Genomic DNA, 17,485 nt, shown 5'->3' on the forward strand with positions numbered 1-17,485 from the left:
CAATACCGTATGAGTGAACAGGAGGGAGGTACCTTGTTATCATCCATCACTGTGTTGAGTGATTCAATCCACATCGGATCAATGTCTCCATCCAACACAATCCACTTAGGCCCACGGTGGGAGATGTTTGCCTGCTCTCGCATCAGTGATGAAAGCAAACCTAGCACAGCGATTAAGGCATGAGTGAAATCTGGACCTTATGTTCAAGTTTTGCTTTCCAGTTTATAATCCACTTGCTTTTACCGTCTTTCCACTCTCGAGTTGCAGGATGAATGAAGCCAAACAGCTCGTCTCTGTCTATTGCTTTTGGATTGAGATCATTCCACACAGGCTTCATCTTCAGGTTTACATAGGTTTTATGGAGAACCTTCAATATCTGTAAATTAAAAAAAAAAGTCAGTACTTTACAAGTTATATTTATGTTACCAATTAAGCTGAGTATTTATTTACACAGTATATGAGACATAAAATATATATATATATCAAACCTGACTTTTTCCAGTCCCTGCATTTCCAACAACAAAGACAGAGTGACGTACAGCCATGAGCTCCTCCAGTTGCACCACCTAACAAAAGGAGAGGTGCTTAAAAGTTCTTTAATGCTTGGCTTTTTTTTTTTAAGGTAGGTATAAGCAGATTTGTCTCAAACCTTGAGGATAAATGTCTCCTCAGGCTGCAGTCGAAGATCCAGTGTGGTCTTTCGAATGGCCTTTTCAAATTCAAAGTCTCTTTGTCTTTCTACTTCGACACCTGGGAACAGATCTCCCAACAGTCCCAAGAAGACAGTCACATCCTCTGTCACAACTTTAGACATGTTGAAGTCCCGCAGCGCACGCATCAGCACCTAGGTATCAGTGTGACCTCTTGTATAAGAAAATGCTTCTTTCTTATATGACAATCAGATAAAATGCACATATCCGTTCACCTGATCCTCTGGTCTTGTCTTGTCTCTTCTTCTCAATGCCCCTGCCAGAACCAGAACAGACTTGACAGCACGCAAACCCCAATCATAGTGATCCTAAAAACCAAATGAGAAAAGTAAGTAAAGACGTGCATTCCCACACTTACACCCATCATAAATCATACAAAGGCCTCGTGCTTTGCTGTGCTCCTGAAGTCAATCTGAAAAGATTTATTACTAGTGCCCTCTGTTCTAATCCAACAATCTGAGATATAACAGCACTCTACTCATACCTGCTTGGAGAGCAGTTCTTTGCAGAGAGTGTACAGAGTGATAAACTTCTTGGCTAAAAGCTTAGCATCACGGAAGCCCTCTGCCACCAACATTATCTCACAAATAAGTTCAGTGTCTGGCACCACCATGGCACAGGGCCTGCAGGAGGACAGACAATGCACACAGTAAACTCTGTGCTGTGTAACGACATATTATAAAGAAGGTGGGTGCATCATTCTCACCTGAAGAGAGACTTGAGGTTCTCAGGTAGCTCCGTTCTCCCTGCATAGCCGGGGTTCATAGTGATGAAAATCCCAACTGAGTGCTTTAAGACGATGTCCCTGTCAAGGAACAGGAACCTATGACGAGAAGCACAATGTTAACTTATTTTTTAAAGCAACATTAGCATGATGTAAACTTCTCCAATTACTCACCTTTCCTTTTTAGAGCGAATGGCATCCTGAATGGTTTTAACCTGCACTGCCACAACTGACAGAACATCCACAGGGATACGATTGAATTCATCAAAGCAGCCCCAAGCTCCAGTCTGCACCAGACCCTTGTAGATATTTCCAATAGACTTTACAGAAACAAAAGAGAAATTCAGCATTAAAACATATGTTTACTGAACCCTCTAAATGAAACTGACCAAAAGTAGTGGCTCTGATGTGCTGAACGTCACACCTTGTAGTCCATCTGCTCAGAACAGTTGAAGATGTATACCATGACACCCATGGCTCTGCCCAGATCCTTAGTGGTCTCAGTCTTCCCTGTTCCAGCAGGACCCGATGGGGCTCCACTCATGTTCAGGTGGAGCGACTGTGTCAAGGTGATGTAACACCTACAGTGTGCAATAGCATGAAGAGGAATGCAAATTTTTCCATGTTTATTCTTGTGTATTGTCTGCATAGAGTAAAAACTAATAAGCATCAGTAGAGATCACAGAGAAGATTCATGAATGTAGTAAAGGAGGACATGCAGAGGGTTGGTGTGACAGAGGAGGATGCTAGGAACAGAATGAGACAGATGATCAGCTGAAAGAAGGAGAAGAAGTTACCGGTCTGTTAGAGGAGTGATGACCAGACGTGGTGTATTTCCAAGATACTCATAAGAGTAAATGAACTGAGCATCACAGATATTAATGTAGCAGTGGCGATGCTGCTCATTCCAGTAATGCCGAAGCTGGGAAAGCCACTGGAAGGCCTGTGAGGTGGTGACCTGTGAGCACACACGGCTGATGTCAAACTTCATCAATGAAAAATTCCACGCAGCTATTTAGATGAAATAATTATTTTCTTTAAAGGAATTAGGAATTGTACTCTTGAGTGTGCCATGTTATAATATTAGTTACTCAAATTCAGGCTCAAATGATTTCAAATGAATAAAAAAAGAGAATGATTTGTTCTGCACACATACAGTATGAGTAAAACTTGCCATAATGCCAAAGTTAGCTCAATCAGACTAAAATGAGATGTCAAGGAGTGATTCAGTTGTGTGAACCTTTTTAGCAATGAGGCTGGCAACAATGTCTCTGGCATGGACATCAATTGTGCATATAGTCATTATCTTTTGTCTGTCTCCTGAGCTCAGCTCTCCAAGTAGCATGCCAATCAGCAAGTTGAGTTGAGAAATCTGTGGAGGGGAAAACAGGTTCAAAGCAAACAAAAACATAAATTCATACAGCGTATCAATCCCCTCATAAGAGATCAATCCCCTCAATCTGATATTAACACTGTCCGATTCAAGTTTCCTTACTCGTCCTGCTGATCATTTGAAATCATTAAACCTTGAATCAGTGCAGATCATTCACAGGCATTACATGAATGTGTACTTTACAGATGATCGAAAGCAGTCTTGTCCTCTTGCTTGACTAAAAGATAACTGGAAATCATTTGTTCCTGTTCCTGTATGACAGCAGATCCAATCAATGCAATGCCGTGGGTTGATGGGAGAGAAAGAGATTATTCAAACAGCAGCCAAGGACATGTTAACCTTTAATAGTGCTGATGAAACTGACAAGAGTGATAAAACAACTGTGAGCAGAACCCACCATGAGGCTCCACAAGCCCACCTCAGGTCAGATCATATGGACAGTATATACAGTACAGACACTGTGTGTATGTGTGTGTGTGTGTGTATATATATATATATATATATATATATATATATATATATATATATATATATATATATATATATATATTAGGGGTGGGACTTTAACGCGTTAATTTTGATTAATTAATTACGGGGAAAATAACGAATTAAAAATTTTAACGCATTTTAATCGCAATTTGCACCGTGGAACGTTTCTCAGTGCACGAGTTCCAGGCATACAGATTATATCGACGCACGATGTCCAAATTCAGGGGCCGCATCCAGCGAAGGACCCGGCCCACGTAGATGGGTCCTTTGCAGCCCACGAACACCACAAAGGCCAGAAGTGAGCAGCTAGCCTTCATATCAGCTGCCCTCACCTCTGCGTAGCTCATGTCGCCTAGCAACCGTGAGTGCGAAGCACAGCTGTGTAAAAGCAGCTGTTAAACGGAGAACGAACTTTTTCTCCTTTTTGTGGTTTAATTTTAAGTCTTTAATTCAAAATAAGCTGTTAAAACAAGCATAACAACATCAAGGAATACAGCTGAGCTAATGATTAATTTCCAACTATATTAAGTGAGACATTAATGTTGAATAAATCTATCCAGTTATGATGCTTAACTTTAATTTCAGGAGTTTGCTTATCACAGGAGCACTTCCACCCTTCGTTGGTCTGTGTAGTAGACTGGTGGGAAAATGAACAAAATTTTGAAGTTTAAGCTTATGTATATTGATTCATTCATCATCCAAACTTAAATTAATATTTATCACGTTAAATATTTAAATGTGATTAAAATGCAATTAATTTCGGTTAATTAATTACAAAGCTCCTAATTAATTAGATTAATTTTTTTAATCGAGTCCCACCCCTAATATATATATATAATCCAGATCATTAAACATGCCGCACATTATGGCGTCAACAACATATCAAATCAACACAGCTTTTTTCAAAAACATCACAATATACTTAAAAACAGACTCTATGTAATATTAATACATGACAAACAGTGACAGCTTTTTATTGCAAAGCTGCATTTTAAACTGAAACCTTAAATTGTCAGTTAACTCATCATACCTGCTTCTTATTGTAGTCTTTTAGCGCAGACTCAAATCCTTCCTCCAGTCTTTTAAACACAAGTTCCATATCGTTAGTCCACCAGACCTGTGATCCAGTGAGAGCAACTTGGGCAGGGAACTCGAGAATCCACTGCTCTCTGGGTCTGTCCTCATACATGGACACGGCTTCAAACAGGTGACCCCTGACACACTCCTTCATGGACTCCTCGAGATGAGTGAGCCACGCCTCCACCTAAAGTGAAATTTGTTTTTGTTTTTTTGTTTTTGTTTTTTTTATTTTGTGATGTGTGATAGATAATTCACATGCACTGATAATGAATATGATCTTACCGGCCCACGACAGAAACATTCAGTCTGGAATGGGACATATTCCCTCTCTTTACTGTACATGCCCACAGCAACTTTAGGATTACTCAGCTGTTTGTTTTTGCTGAACTCGAGATCGGACAAGTTGTCAAAAATCTTTGAGAGATGAACAGTCACCTGTGAAAGACAATCAGTCACATGTGCACACAACATGATAAATGGAGCACAGCAATAATGACACAGGCTAAATACTATTACTAAATACTAAATACATTCACCCATTCACACACCCATTCATACTCTGCTTTATTCTATTCTTTAAGCACCTTCTATCTTGACCACAGAAATTTCAACGTGCAGACTTGAGAAACCGGGGATCAAAGCACAGATGTTCTAATGAGTGGACAACCTGCTCTGCATCCTGAGCTACAACGGGCCCCAAAATGAAAGCCAAGTGTACTGAATTTACCTCTCTGGGTCGACTTCCTTTAGAGAGGATGTCCAACAAGTCTGCGGATGAAATAAAGTAGAAGCGTGGAAATGCAAGTCTTTTTGTTTCCAGGTATTCACCAAGAGCTTTTTCACAGAATGCCAGTCTGTCAGAAAGAGAGAGGAGGAATAGTAAGTAGAAATCCTTCAACAGTAAAACTAAAGTTTGATGAAAAAAGCATGAACCTTTTTTGGAGATCCTCTAACTTCTCAAATAGATGAGGTTTGTTAGTGGCCTCAATGACATTTTTAATCTTGGTACTGCTCAACATTAGCTCCTGAAAGAACAAAAAATCCCCATGTTTACAATGGCGACAATGTAATTTGCAGATCTACACAAACTGCGTGTACATGCAGACCTGAAATTCTGCATCTATTGCTTTGAATCGATGTGTATCTGCAGGCAGCTGTTGGCAAATGTCGTCACAGCCTTTGAAGATGCTTTCGAGGTATGCCCATGTCCTTTGGACCTCCATCCAGACCGTCAGCACAGAGTCAGCCACAGTCAGCTGTTTTTGTAGTTCCACTACCTGGTACAGGAAGTGATCTATGTGCTTGCTCTGAAACACACTCTGGAGCTGAACCTTGTGAGTAAGGAAATAGAAGAAGCATTGAGGATGTGCTCCAATGTAAAATTAAAGTACACCAGATTGCAACCCAATCTATCTCAAGGAAATGCCATATCTTGATAACTGGACACCCTTGCATGTATCAGTTCTATTTGTAAACACACTCCACCTCATCAGCATGCTAAGCCATATAAAAGTGAGGCAGGGAAACTATTTAAACAAAGATGGAGTCACAAAAGTGGCAAGAATTCTAATTGCTGGCTGTAACCCCCCCCCCCCCCAGTGCATCTGGTGTACATGTTCAAAGACCATCACGATGCAACAATGCCCTGTGTTCTCCAGCAGCTATAAATCTAGGGACTCAATAGGGACCTTTCTACTCTCAGCTGTGCTATTAGACACTCAGATGGGGATGGCACGTCTGCAATCTCATCTCTATTCAGCACTTAACTATCAGAGTTTCTCACAGACAGCTGATCTTGAGAACAAACTCTTGCTCTGTAAAATCACTTACAGTAACTAAAGACATCTTACCTGATGATCCTCAAGAGTTTCAATAAGCTGATCATCACACTTCAGCAATGGCAAAGAGGTTTGGTAATGCTCTTCATATGAAAGCTCCATTGACGTCCACGTCTGACTTATTTCTGTTACAACCTGAAACAAAAACAATGGATTGTATTTTGATGAAAAGTTTGACAGCAAATATAAGTTTACCAATGAACTCATTTCACAAAAACGCCTGGTGGTATACTTGCATTTCTGCATTTTCATTTTCTTAGGATAAATTTTCCTAGCTAGAAAATTCAAAAATACTTCAGCAGAAGATGTCAACATGTTTGTATTTATAGCTGAAGAAAAACCTTCTCTATGGTCAACTCTTTGACTGCCTTATCCACTATGTTGCGGACTTCATCTTCAAACAAATGGAGCTGCAAAGCCAAAAGGTCATCCAAGGTGGTGCTATCTGTCACAGTGAAGTCCATCTATTTAGAAAAACAGTCATGATAAAAAAAAAAAAAAAAAAAGTAACATTTTTATTAAGCAAGACAAAATATACAGTAAGCTCTCCTACAGCAAGATCTCTGCTTTATGGATTTATGCACCTGTGTTATTCTAATTAGCTGCACCCAGTGACGCTCTCGTATTGCCAGGTTCTGCAGTTGACTCACGGCCTGCAGTGACGTCAACAAGTTCTTTACATAAAGGTCTATTCCAGAATACACATCCCATGCGCGAGCTTCTTTGTCGAGCTTCCGTATGTCCTACACAAACAGAAGGTAGGTAAACATAATTAGTTATTAGGGGCATCTGTTACAAACAGCAATGGTGCATGACAGCAAGACAGCAGGAGAGATGAGCTGGTGTGATGTAGCACTGTTGGTGACCTCACCTTGGCAAGCCTCCTCAATTCTGCATCCATCTGGTCCACATTTATCTGCCTCCATTTGGTCATTGTCCAGTTTTCCACACTGCTCTGTGTAGATAAAGACACATGGAGAGGGGTCAGTGGGCTAAGGGTATTTAATGGGGACATTTAGAGGCTGCAGGGTATAAGAGGACAGACAGACAGGTCAAGTCATTTAGTTCCTGGGGTATTGTGGTAGGGTGATGAGACAGATACCTGGTTTTATTTTTCATTTTCACATGAAAAATTACATTTAAGTATAGTTTACAGATTGAGCTACATACTTGCACATATACAACAATGTCCCACAGTTCTTTGAGAACCGTAATCTCTCGTCTGCAGAGCTTGATGTCTCTGTAGTCAGGAATAGTAACATCAAAAAGGTTTGCAGCCTCTTGCAGCTCTGCTACGTCTCTCTCCACATCCCGGATTGCTTTTTCCGACTACAAAAAAAATGACAGATCTCACCCGAAAATGTGAAACAGAATGCTGTCTTAATCCTGTAATCCATGAATGGTTAAACACCTACTTTCTCCAGACTAATGTAGGGATTCACTGCGTTGTAATTGAAGGGTGCCATTGCTCTGAACATCTCTCTGAATTGTGTTTGTTTCACCTGAAAAAAATACGAGATACCCATTTCGTGTTAATTAATGCACGTTACAATAGTTTCCACATTGTGCATTGTTATTTTTCTCATATTGTCACCTCAAAATCCATGCACTGTCTTCGTAAAACCATCACTTCGGCGTTCTTCATGGGTGCCACCTCATGCCTCACTTTTAAGGCCAGTTTTTTAGCCCCACCCCATTTCTCTGGAAGTTCCTGTACAGAGAATTTTAATTATCACTTGGAGCATCAAAATGCACGTAATGTATATATTTTGATTCTTTGTGCATAAATTGCTGTTTATTATTATATTGCTGTAGTTGACTCTTTCCCTACCTCCATTTGCCAGTAGATCTGGTCTGGTATGGTCACACCATATTGTTCCAGGAGGCTTACTGTTTCTCTAAGAGGCTCAAACATCTCGTCAGTGGTGTTCTTTCTGTCCTTTACAGCTAACAGGAGACTCATCACTTCCACAAAGCCACGGTGGTCTTCTGTAGTCATAGGTTGGTTTAGCCCTTCAACAGTAGCTTGGATGAACTTCTGCAGCTCATCAAGACTGAGTGGGAAAGCTTACAGTGAGAACAACTGATCCTACAGTTTGGTCAGAACAGAAAATCCATGCAGAAATAAATTTTACCTGTTAGTGACATTTGTCAAGAGATGCTCTTTCAAGAGCCAGCTCCACTTTTTTACTGCATTAAGAAGGCTGACTTTAAAGAGCTTGATGTCCACCCGAAACCACCCATCAAAAACTGTGAAGTCTTCAAGCTGGGAAATTTCAGCATGCAGATCCTCATAATAATCGATCTATAAAATTCAAACCACAACAGGCATAACAATATTAAAAAAATGTATTGGAAAACATGTATTGGAAAACATGTATTGGAAAAATATAACTCAAAGAGTTTACCTGTTCTTTGAAGTTGTGGATTGTAGGAGGATTTTCAGGGAGTGCATCTGCTCTACAGGCTTCCATCTCCTCTGATGTAAGTGCATGTCCATACAGGAGAAACTGCCTGAGAAATCCAGCCCTGTCATCTTGCCACAGATGAGTATAACAATCAAACTTTGTCTGGTAATTTATTGCTTTCTTCTGGACGTTCTCCACTCGATCCATTATTTCCTGTCTCAGGTCCAGCAAGTCTAGCATGTCATCCATTACATCCTGTAAGGGTTATATTACATCACTTAAAACATCAGGGGTATGTAGTATTTGTAGAAGAATACACTACAGTGAGTTTGGCAAGTTTAGTACAGCAAGAAAATAAATGTTTTCATTCTTGGAGGAAGGGTGACTTGGTATAACAATTTTAAATTTAGCGATGTATAAATATGGAATTCTGAAGATAAACTGAAACTGAAAATATCCTGGAGGTAACTTAACTTATAACACAATAAGGACTCCAAGACTATTGTCTTTTATGGACAGCATCTATTTTAAGCTGTACTCTTTGCTCTAGTAAAGGCATATTTAAGGTCTAAACTGAAAGTCTGCAACACTGGGAACTTTATAATACTTAAGAAAGAACACAAATAAAGACTAACAGGTTATATTCAAGAATAGCAAAGAAGAGATTTCCTAGTTATTTCAGCATATAAGAAGCCTATGTTAACATTCAGTGTACCTGATAGCTCTCCTTGCTATGATGAGCTGCCACTCTCCTGATATTCACTGAATTCTTGAATATATCTGCAACCAGCCCCTCTACCAGTTCATAGAGACTATCTCCTGCATCTTGCTTCATTGAGGGACAGAAGGTAATGTTTGAGCCGTTTAGGATCAACTTAGCCTCAAAGAGAGGAGTTTTGTTCAGGCCTGGCTCCATGTTTTCCAAAAAGAAATGAAGCGAGTGACTGACGTAGCCGAACAGCCCCTCAACCACCATCTCATCCAAGAATTCCAGGTAGCACTGCCACTCTTCTGAACCCGGATCAGCATGGAAAAGAACCATGTTCTCCTGATTAAATGTAGAATAATAGAATAACATTTAGCTTCTGCTTGTAATAATTTTTATTTCATATGATTTTCAGGGTACTGCATGAGGTCAGATTAAGTCTTGAAGGTTTTTTATCAGTTCCACAGCAACTAGACTACTTTTGGTTTTAATAGCTTCCCAAGAACTCTGGACCATGTACTATAAAAATTCATGTTAGATGAACATACAGGACATACAGAGGTTAGATTTGGATCTATGCTATCATATTTAATCATCTTATCATAAGGAAACTAATATAATGTTTAATTGAGCTACACACAAATTCAGGATCTAAATAAAATGAACAAAAAGTAACTAAACAATGTTTCAAATTGTCATTGGACAGAAACTTCAATGTGTTTTAATTAGATCGAGAAAAATGCTGTTTTGGAACCATACCAACAGAAACCTACATGTGCTTACTTAGATACTCACAGAAAATCTATAATGCATCAGTGATTCTTCATAGATCTAGCCACACACACCTGCACCCGCTCGTGTATAAATTCTCCATCCTTCTTCATGGAGCTGTACTGCTTCCTGAATGAGTCTCCTCTGTCCTCCAGCTGTATGAGTGAACCTCTCTTGTTGTCCTTTCTGCAAAACATGGCCTGTTTGCTCCATCTCTTCATCACAGATTGAATGTCATCACAGTTTGCCCTCGCTCTATTAACTCGACAGACAAGGTCTTGTACAAGGTGCTTGGTGTCGCTGATGAAGCTCCAGCAGTCCTTGTCTTGCCATGTCAAGCTGGTTTCAGCTCTCAACAGCTGCAGGTTTACTGACTCCAGCTCAGCTCTGATGAGAGGAAGTTCCACCTCTAACACTGTCTGCTTGAGCTTGTTGTACCACTGTACTAACAGCTGCAAACTGTTCATATACTGAAAAATACATGTAAAAAAATTATACATTTAGGGTATGTAAAGAAAAATAAATTGATGGTTAACTTAGATAGGTGACCGTGTGTGTAAATGAACCCCTATTCTAACATGCATTTTCATACCTTTGTGAACATGTCACGCTTCTCAAAAACAGTCAGTGCAGCTGCAGGTATGTTAATCTCACTGCTGAGAGTCTGAAAATACTTCATATCCTTTAAGGCCTCAGTCAGCTGAGAAGCGAAAGACAATACTGATTAATTTAACAACAAAGCCACAGTGGGATAATAATAATAATAATAATATATCTGATTTATATTGCACCTTTCAAGAAACCCAAGTTTGCTTTACACACAAAAGTCAGTGGCCAAAGGCCTCAGTGAATAAGTGGCATTTCAAGTGCTTTTTGAAAATGTCAGAGATGGGACACTGCAGATCTCAGAGGGGCAGCCGCACTGAAAGCTCTGTCCCTGAAAGACTGCAGTCTGATGTGAAGGATGGAGAGTAAGCCTTAATCTGTGGAATGCAGAATTTGGAATGGGGTCTAGGAGAGGAGAAGATCAGGTAAATACTGGGGAGCAAAAGCATGTAGGGATTTGTAGGTGTGAAGAAGGATTTTACAGTAGATTATAGGGAGCCAATGGAGGTGCAAAAGGGTGGGGATAGAGTGTTGCCAGGACTTAGTATGGGTAAGAACTCTGGCGGGTAAGAACTCTGGCAGCATGTTCAGGACTTTGATAGGCAGAGGAAACAGGACAGCGTTACAGTCGTCCAAACAGGAGGAAATGAAGGCATGAGTGAGGGTTTCAGCTGCAGCGTTTGAGAGCACTGGCCAGAGTCTGGAGATGTTCTTTAGATGGTAGAAGTTTTAGAGATGGATTTAACATGCAATGAGAATGAGAGGGTGGAGTCCAAAATTACATCCTGGTGGGGAACCACTGGAGCTGGTGAGATGGAGTATCCATCCACATTAAGGTGCAGATCAACCAGTTTCCAGAGTAATGACTTGGGAGCTACAACTGAGAGTTCAGTTTTATTGTTGTTTAGTTTGAGAATATTGGTTAACATACAATCTTTAATGTCTTACAACCAGTTGACAAGGGACAAAAAAGGGACATGACTGGTGGGTTTTGTGCTGAGATACAATTGTGTATCATCAGTATAGCAGTGGAAACTCAGCCAATGGTGGCAAATTATCTGGCCAAGAGGGAGCATGTAAATGATGAAAAGAAGAGGTCCCAGAACAGATCCTTGAGGGACTCCTGGGTTGACTTGAACAGAGGAAGAACGTGAGTCTCTCCAGGTGACAGTGTGTCCTGGCAACAAGGAAAGACTCAAACTAGGAAAGGGCTACACCAGTGAGGCTAACATAGTTGGATAGGCAATTAAGGAGGATGGAATGGGAGACTATGTCAGAATCTGCTGAAAGGTCCAAGAGAATGAGAATGCTGACGTGGCCAGAGTCTGCAGCAATGAGGAGGTCATTTGTGATTTTGATGAAAGCATTCTTGGTGCTGTGATGTACTCTGAAGCCAGATTAAAAGGGTTCAGAAAGCTCATGGAGAGGTGTGTTGCTGTAGTTGAACAGCAACCACTCTTTCCTCATTTCACTGGTGAATGGAAGGTTTGATGACTAGCTCAGTAACTTCAAGACTGTCCAGTGGAGAGAAGGATGAGAGGCAATGCTGAGGCAAGAATGGAAGAGAAATGAAAACACCATTAGGATGGGATAAGAATGGGAGGGAGTTTGCACATGACAGTAGCTGTTGGTGGATTGAGTCCACTTTGGCCTGGAAGAAGTTTAGGAACTTGGAACAAAGAATGGGGCCGTCAGAGTGGTGGGGGGACCTCAAGGAGGTGAAGTAACCGGTTTATGGCAGAAAAGAGCATTCTATGGAGGTTTTTCTGGTCACCAAAGAGGGTGGATAATGCACTCTAAAAGTGACAAAAATTCTACAGCCAAGGGCAGTTGTAAGAGCCAATATGGATACTGAAGTTCCCACAGAGGAATGTGGAGGGAGCCAATGGACATACAAAGATAACTGCATAGTCCCAGCCAATGTAAAAACAGCCCTTTCAAAAGAGGTGAGAGAAAGTACTGGCAGCTCTTTGACTGCGATATCAGCACAATGTATAACAGGAAGCCCACCACCACATTGAGAAGAGCGAGGCTTCTGTATATACTGACTGCCTGGTGGAGTAACCTGGTTGAGTGTAAGATAGTCCCGTTGATTTGTCTCAGTTAAACACATAAAATCAATATTACTATCAGTGATGATGTCATGTATAAGTAATGCTTTGTTATTGAGAGAGCAGGTATTCAAAAGCATAAACACTGTTGAGCTGTGAGTAGGTGGTGGGGGCAGGTATAGAAGTAACAATACCATCAACACAGATCAGGTTGCCAGCGCGACAATGTGGTTTGTTGTGATGACATCGACACCTACCAAAGAGAACTTTGTCTCTATTTACAGAAGAAAAAAACCCTGAAGAATAAAATAACTAAATCTGCAAATCTGTGCTTCTTCCTCTACCACAATTTTATAGTTATTACAAACTATGTCAGCAGTATGATGAGAAGCTTGAGGCAATGAGTAATTGTCCAGCCATGAACTTGATTCTTGGATCATTTGATTGTATTCTTTGAGATAGTTTTTAGGGATTTTGAGGGCATCTTGGCAGTGGGACACCACATGTTCTCACTCAAAGTGTATGCTGGGTACCTCTGAGCATTGGAATGTGAACACTTTCATATTTCCATGATAAGAGTTACCTTTGGATTGAAGTTGACTGAAATCAGGCCAGAGGAGGGATTTCTGGAGATAAGTGGCTGGTTCAGGTTAATCAGGCAGGTCTGTTCTAAGCCACAACACCAGTCAGAGTAAATGTCCTCCTCATAGTGGTCTAGTAGATTCAACATCTCCATGTACATGCTGGACTCAGTCACCATCTCTGCACCTTCTGTAGATCTGGAAACATAAAAAAAAACAAAACAAAACAAAAAAAAAAAACTCTTGTGCTTGTTCAAAGTAATCAGTGCAACTTATGAAATGAATTTTAATTTTTTACTGACTTGCCAAACAGTAATCTCAATTTTTCCCATGGTGTTTGAATGCGCTCTCTGAGCATTTTTGCCCACTTGAAAGCCCCAGATGTGTGTGCCATGTTCTTCATCAGACTACTCTCCATCTGTAAACAAAGTGAGAACGGAGAAAACAAATTAAACTAGAAGCACTCAGAGAGCGCAAACCTCCACCAAGGCCATAGGGTCACTGACGCTGTAATACATGTATCTAAATACTGTGAAATAATCTTTCATCTTTCCCAGACAACAATAACCCCCTATCCCGCAATAGTGAAGAATCCTTAAAAAAAATTCCTGGATCCAGATCGTGATCCGGATCACCGCCAAAATTTAATCACTTCTTCCTCTTGTCATTTCCGACCACTCCACAAAATTTCATCAAAATCCGGTTATAACTTTTGGAGTAATCCTGCTGACAAACAAACAAACAGACAGACAAACAAAACAACGCAACCGAAAACATAACCTCCTTGGCGGAGGTAATTAAGAGTATCTATTGTGCAATGAATGCATGGTGGTAGTATGCGGTTTAGATTGGAGTACCTGATTGAGCTGTGATTTAAGCAGATGTTTACAAGTCTCCAGCTCTTCTCTGAAATGTTGCTGCAGCAGAAGGAAGTTGGGACTGAATATCTGTCTAATCTGTCTTTTCTCCAGGAAGGGTCCAGCAATAGTTAGCATCTAAGGGCCAAAGCACTTTGAGTCATTTTTGTTCACCATTTGCTTCATTAATAATGCAATTAACATCACACTAATACACTGTTTTACTTACTTTCATGGCTGATTCTAGGCCTGAGCAATCCTTGAAAACCGAACATAGAAAGTGGGCAAGGCGGCTTTCAATGTCCACAATGCATATCTTGAAATTCGTATACTCATTTTCAAAAGCCTTATGAGAGAAACAACAAGTCAACAGTATTTAATCACGGACCCTAGTGTAGATTTATGTATTACGACTCTATGAATCTGTAGTAGTTTTCCCATCCTAATTATCATTATAAATGCCAAAAAAATTACTCATATAGATTCACCTGAGAGTTCAAGTCAAGTGGGCAGCTTTTAGTGTGTGTCAGGGCTTGGCAGAGGTCACTGAACTCTTTGTGCATCTTAGCAGAATGCTCACTGTAGAGCTTCCCTTTAGTTCCACCAAATTCCAGCTTCCCTATCCTCTGAAAGTCCAGCATGATTTCAAAAAATTCCTGCCGAAAAAAAAAAAAAATGATTCTATCAGGAAACAAAGCCACACAGATAATACAACACCAGTGTGACAGCTGGGTAATAAAGCAAAAGTCTTATCTCACCTCAAGCTGCTGCATACGATTAAAGAACTGGTTAAAACGTGAAAAAATCACAGCAGATGGTAAATCCCAGGGTGTACGTTTCACTTGGCTGGTGAGTCTCTCCCTCTGGGTCTGGTAACTGTCTTTGAAGCATCTAAAAACTTTTATGACTCTCTTTACCATTTGTAGACTTTCCTCTGGATCCTCTCTGAGTAGCAGATCTGCAGATAGGTATGTAGAAGCCTACAGGGAACAAGTTTTTAAATCTTTCAATTGGTTAATGCCAGCAGCTAATAGAGTAACACCAACTGTCACTAGTAGTTTGTTGTTTGTCTGTGTCACTCTATGTAAATCCATAACTACAGGCATTTCAAATGAGAACTCGTACCTGATCAATGAGCAGATTGCAGATTTCCTGCAGTAGTACCACAATGCGTGCTGGTCTTTGGTAAGATTGACAGTTGGTCCAAACCAGGTAAAGTGTGTGAAAAAGTGCCGGGATGTATGTTTCCATGAGTGGAAACTCTGTCTTTTCCAAATGAGACAGCTGTGCATGTAGTGGCTGTAGATGGAGGTCAATGTCCTCAGCTTCTCGAAGTGCTTTATTTTTTGAGGAACAAAAAAAAAAAAATATACCGTAAAGATAGAAACCACTGCGTGTCACCTTTAAAAAAGTCACCAGGTAATCTTACCATCACACACTTTTCCAATTAGGGCCTTGACTGTTGGATGATAGCTGCTGTCCATTGTTTCTAACATCTCGACCATCCTTTGAACAATGGGACTCTGAAGCTACAAAAAGCTACAACTTTAGCAAAGAGTGATGTAGAAGGAGATGAAAACAAATTAAAACATGTTTCAGTGAATGCCAAGAGGGGTAGGAAGTATACCTGATGATAAATGCTCTCTATGTTGTTCTTCCTGGATGCCCAAAACTTCAGCTCTGCACTGGGTCCTGGGTTACAGCCCGCCATTAGTACGTCCGATGAATCCTCCTTTAAAATTTTCTGGATCAGATTTGTCCAGTTGATGACCTGGGTTTCTACAGCATGGGCTACTGCCCTGTCATAGTTTGCATGCCTGGAGAAAAGAGAAAATAAAAGCTGAAAGCTTTACTCAAAATATACAGTACCAAAGATCATGTTGCACGCGTGTGTGATTTCTTACTTTTCAAAGGAGCTGGGTGATTTTTCCATCCAGTCACCTGCTACTGGAACAGGGAGGACAGTTCTCCCCACAACCTGTCCCTGCACAACTGATGACTGACTGCACATGAATTCCACATGTCGAAGGATGTCTTCAGATATCAGACTTGGCCAAGTCTGATGGTTTTTGTTGCTGGACAGCAGTGAAACACATATCTTGGGAAGGCAAAAATATAATGAAGTCACACAGAACCCATAAAGTGAGATTAGAAATCTGAAAAAAAAAAAAAAAAAAAGCTTTCTTGTGGCAATCACCTGTTTGACTGCACATGACAGCTGCAGAAGGGGTGATGGAGCCATAAGGCCAAAGAGCAACAGTTCCCTGCAGTTTTCAGTGGTGATAGGATCAGCTCTCTTCTTGAGAATATAGATTTGTTCATTTTTAGCATTTGATGGGACCTGGGTTTTAAACAATGTGAGATCTTACAGGACTTTTAAAGGAAACTCATGCTAAATTCATTTGATTTTAAGGAGGACCCTAACCTTAGCTAGTTGATGGGTCCAGTTTAAATGTTCTAAGCCAGCATTATACTGAATGCACAACATTTTCAAAGCAGACATTTTACTTGTCTAGTAGGAAAATTGCAGGGGAAATCAGTCACTTTAATGAAGTGCCCCAGTAAGAATGAATCAACATACAGTACAGCAAAAAAAAGTTACCCCCAAGTGAAAATTTGCAATCATTATATCTGCGTGTTTCCTGCTATGACACATCATAATGTCTGCTGTAAAAACACACAGGAGACTCTGCATTATCTGCAACAGACATACCTCATTAGAAGCGACCAGACAACCCTTTTTGGATGAAGAGAAAAATATAAAAGACTCCTTTTCAAAGAAGTTCTTCAGAGAGGTTTGAAGCTCTTCACTCACAGCATTTCTTTCCCATGTCTGGCGGTGAAGTCGCAGCAGCCCGCAAACTTTTCCCTCGACAAACTTTACTCTGTCGTCCTCAAGAAAAGAAGAAACATTTTTGTCGTCGGACATGGCTACGCTGCTAAGATGGCATGCTTTAGCTCCGCACCGCGTTCAAAAAACAAACAAACCCAAAAAAGGCAACTTAACTTGCAGCAGTTCTAAATTACCCATTAAATTCGTACAGGGATGATTTAAAGTTGCTTTATGTGCTTTTCTACGACCGAACCGAACTGCTCAGTTGGGCGGCTCAGCGTTCTGTTGCTTAGTAACCACCACCGCCTTCAATCAGTGCCGGGTGTTGTGCCAAAAAGTGATCGTCTGCCAAAAAGTGATTTTTGATGTTTCTATGTGGTTTTATGTGTAATGTCTTTGCTTATATTGGTGAATAGAGTGTAGTATAAAAAATAAAAT

The 17,485-nt window shown here is 40.5% G+C and overlaps 1 protein-coding gene across 1 annotated transcript in view; it reads right to left on the bottom strand.

Annotated features, from left to right (window-relative positions):
* The window catches only part of LOC115794277 (dynein heavy chain 11, axonemal), a 41,952-nt gene extending 24,809 nt beyond the window's left edge, over positions 1 to 17,143 (bottom strand). The window contains exons 1-41 of the mRNA XM_030749684.1: positions 16,928 to 17,143; positions 16,412 to 16,555; positions 16,119 to 16,312; positions 15,842 to 16,031; positions 15,644 to 15,743; positions 15,340 to 15,551; positions 14,973 to 15,194; positions 14,703 to 14,870; positions 14,444 to 14,560; positions 14,215 to 14,352; positions 13,660 to 13,775; positions 13,360 to 13,555; positions 10,712 to 10,819; positions 10,194 to 10,589; positions 9,358 to 9,690; positions 8,643 to 8,897; positions 8,370 to 8,539; positions 8,066 to 8,288; positions 7,829 to 7,945; positions 7,650 to 7,736; positions 7,405 to 7,563; positions 7,106 to 7,189; positions 6,819 to 6,977; positions 6,576 to 6,698; positions 6,247 to 6,369; positions 5,503 to 5,727; positions 5,330 to 5,421; positions 5,124 to 5,250; positions 4,679 to 4,831; positions 4,347 to 4,580; positions 2,675 to 2,806; positions 2,232 to 2,392; positions 1,859 to 2,015; positions 1,609 to 1,754; positions 1,417 to 1,533; positions 1,195 to 1,333; positions 926 to 1,018; positions 650 to 844; positions 489 to 566; positions 244 to 376; positions 33 to 160 (exon numbers count right to left, since the gene is read on the bottom strand). Coding sequence (XP_030605544.1) covers positions 33 to 160; positions 244 to 376; positions 489 to 566; positions 650 to 844; positions 926 to 1,018; positions 1,195 to 1,333; positions 1,417 to 1,533; positions 1,609 to 1,754; positions 1,859 to 2,015; positions 2,232 to 2,392; positions 2,675 to 2,806; positions 4,347 to 4,580; positions 4,679 to 4,831; positions 5,124 to 5,250; positions 5,330 to 5,421; positions 5,503 to 5,727; positions 6,247 to 6,369; positions 6,576 to 6,698; positions 6,819 to 6,977; positions 7,106 to 7,189; positions 7,405 to 7,563; positions 7,650 to 7,736; positions 7,829 to 7,945; positions 8,066 to 8,288; positions 8,370 to 8,539; positions 8,643 to 8,897; positions 9,358 to 9,690; positions 10,194 to 10,589; positions 10,712 to 10,819; positions 13,360 to 13,555; positions 13,660 to 13,775; positions 14,215 to 14,352; positions 14,444 to 14,560; positions 14,703 to 14,870; positions 14,973 to 15,194; positions 15,340 to 15,551; positions 15,644 to 15,743; positions 15,842 to 16,031; positions 16,119 to 16,312; positions 16,412 to 16,555; positions 16,928 to 17,143 — 6,660 coding nt within the window. The remainder of the gene's footprint in view (positions 1 to 32; positions 161 to 243; positions 377 to 488; positions 567 to 649; positions 845 to 925; positions 1,019 to 1,194; positions 1,334 to 1,416; positions 1,534 to 1,608; positions 1,755 to 1,858; positions 2,016 to 2,231; positions 2,393 to 2,674; positions 2,807 to 4,346; positions 4,581 to 4,678; positions 4,832 to 5,123; positions 5,251 to 5,329; positions 5,422 to 5,502; positions 5,728 to 6,246; positions 6,370 to 6,575; positions 6,699 to 6,818; positions 6,978 to 7,105; positions 7,190 to 7,404; positions 7,564 to 7,649; positions 7,737 to 7,828; positions 7,946 to 8,065; positions 8,289 to 8,369; positions 8,540 to 8,642; positions 8,898 to 9,357; positions 9,691 to 10,193; positions 10,590 to 10,711; positions 10,820 to 13,359; positions 13,556 to 13,659; positions 13,776 to 14,214; positions 14,353 to 14,443; positions 14,561 to 14,702; positions 14,871 to 14,972; positions 15,195 to 15,339; positions 15,552 to 15,643; positions 15,744 to 15,841; positions 16,032 to 16,118; positions 16,313 to 16,411; positions 16,556 to 16,927) is intronic.
* Between the last annotated feature and the right edge of the window lie 342 nt (positions 17,144 to 17,485).

Source organism: Archocentrus centrarchus, chromosome 16 (genome assembly GCF_007364275.1).
Source record: "Archocentrus centrarchus isolate MPI-CPG fArcCen1 chromosome 16, fArcCen1, whole genome shotgun sequence".
In the NCBI taxonomy this organism is placed as follows: Eukaryota; Metazoa; Chordata; class Actinopteri; order Cichliformes; family Cichlidae; genus Archocentrus; species Archocentrus centrarchus.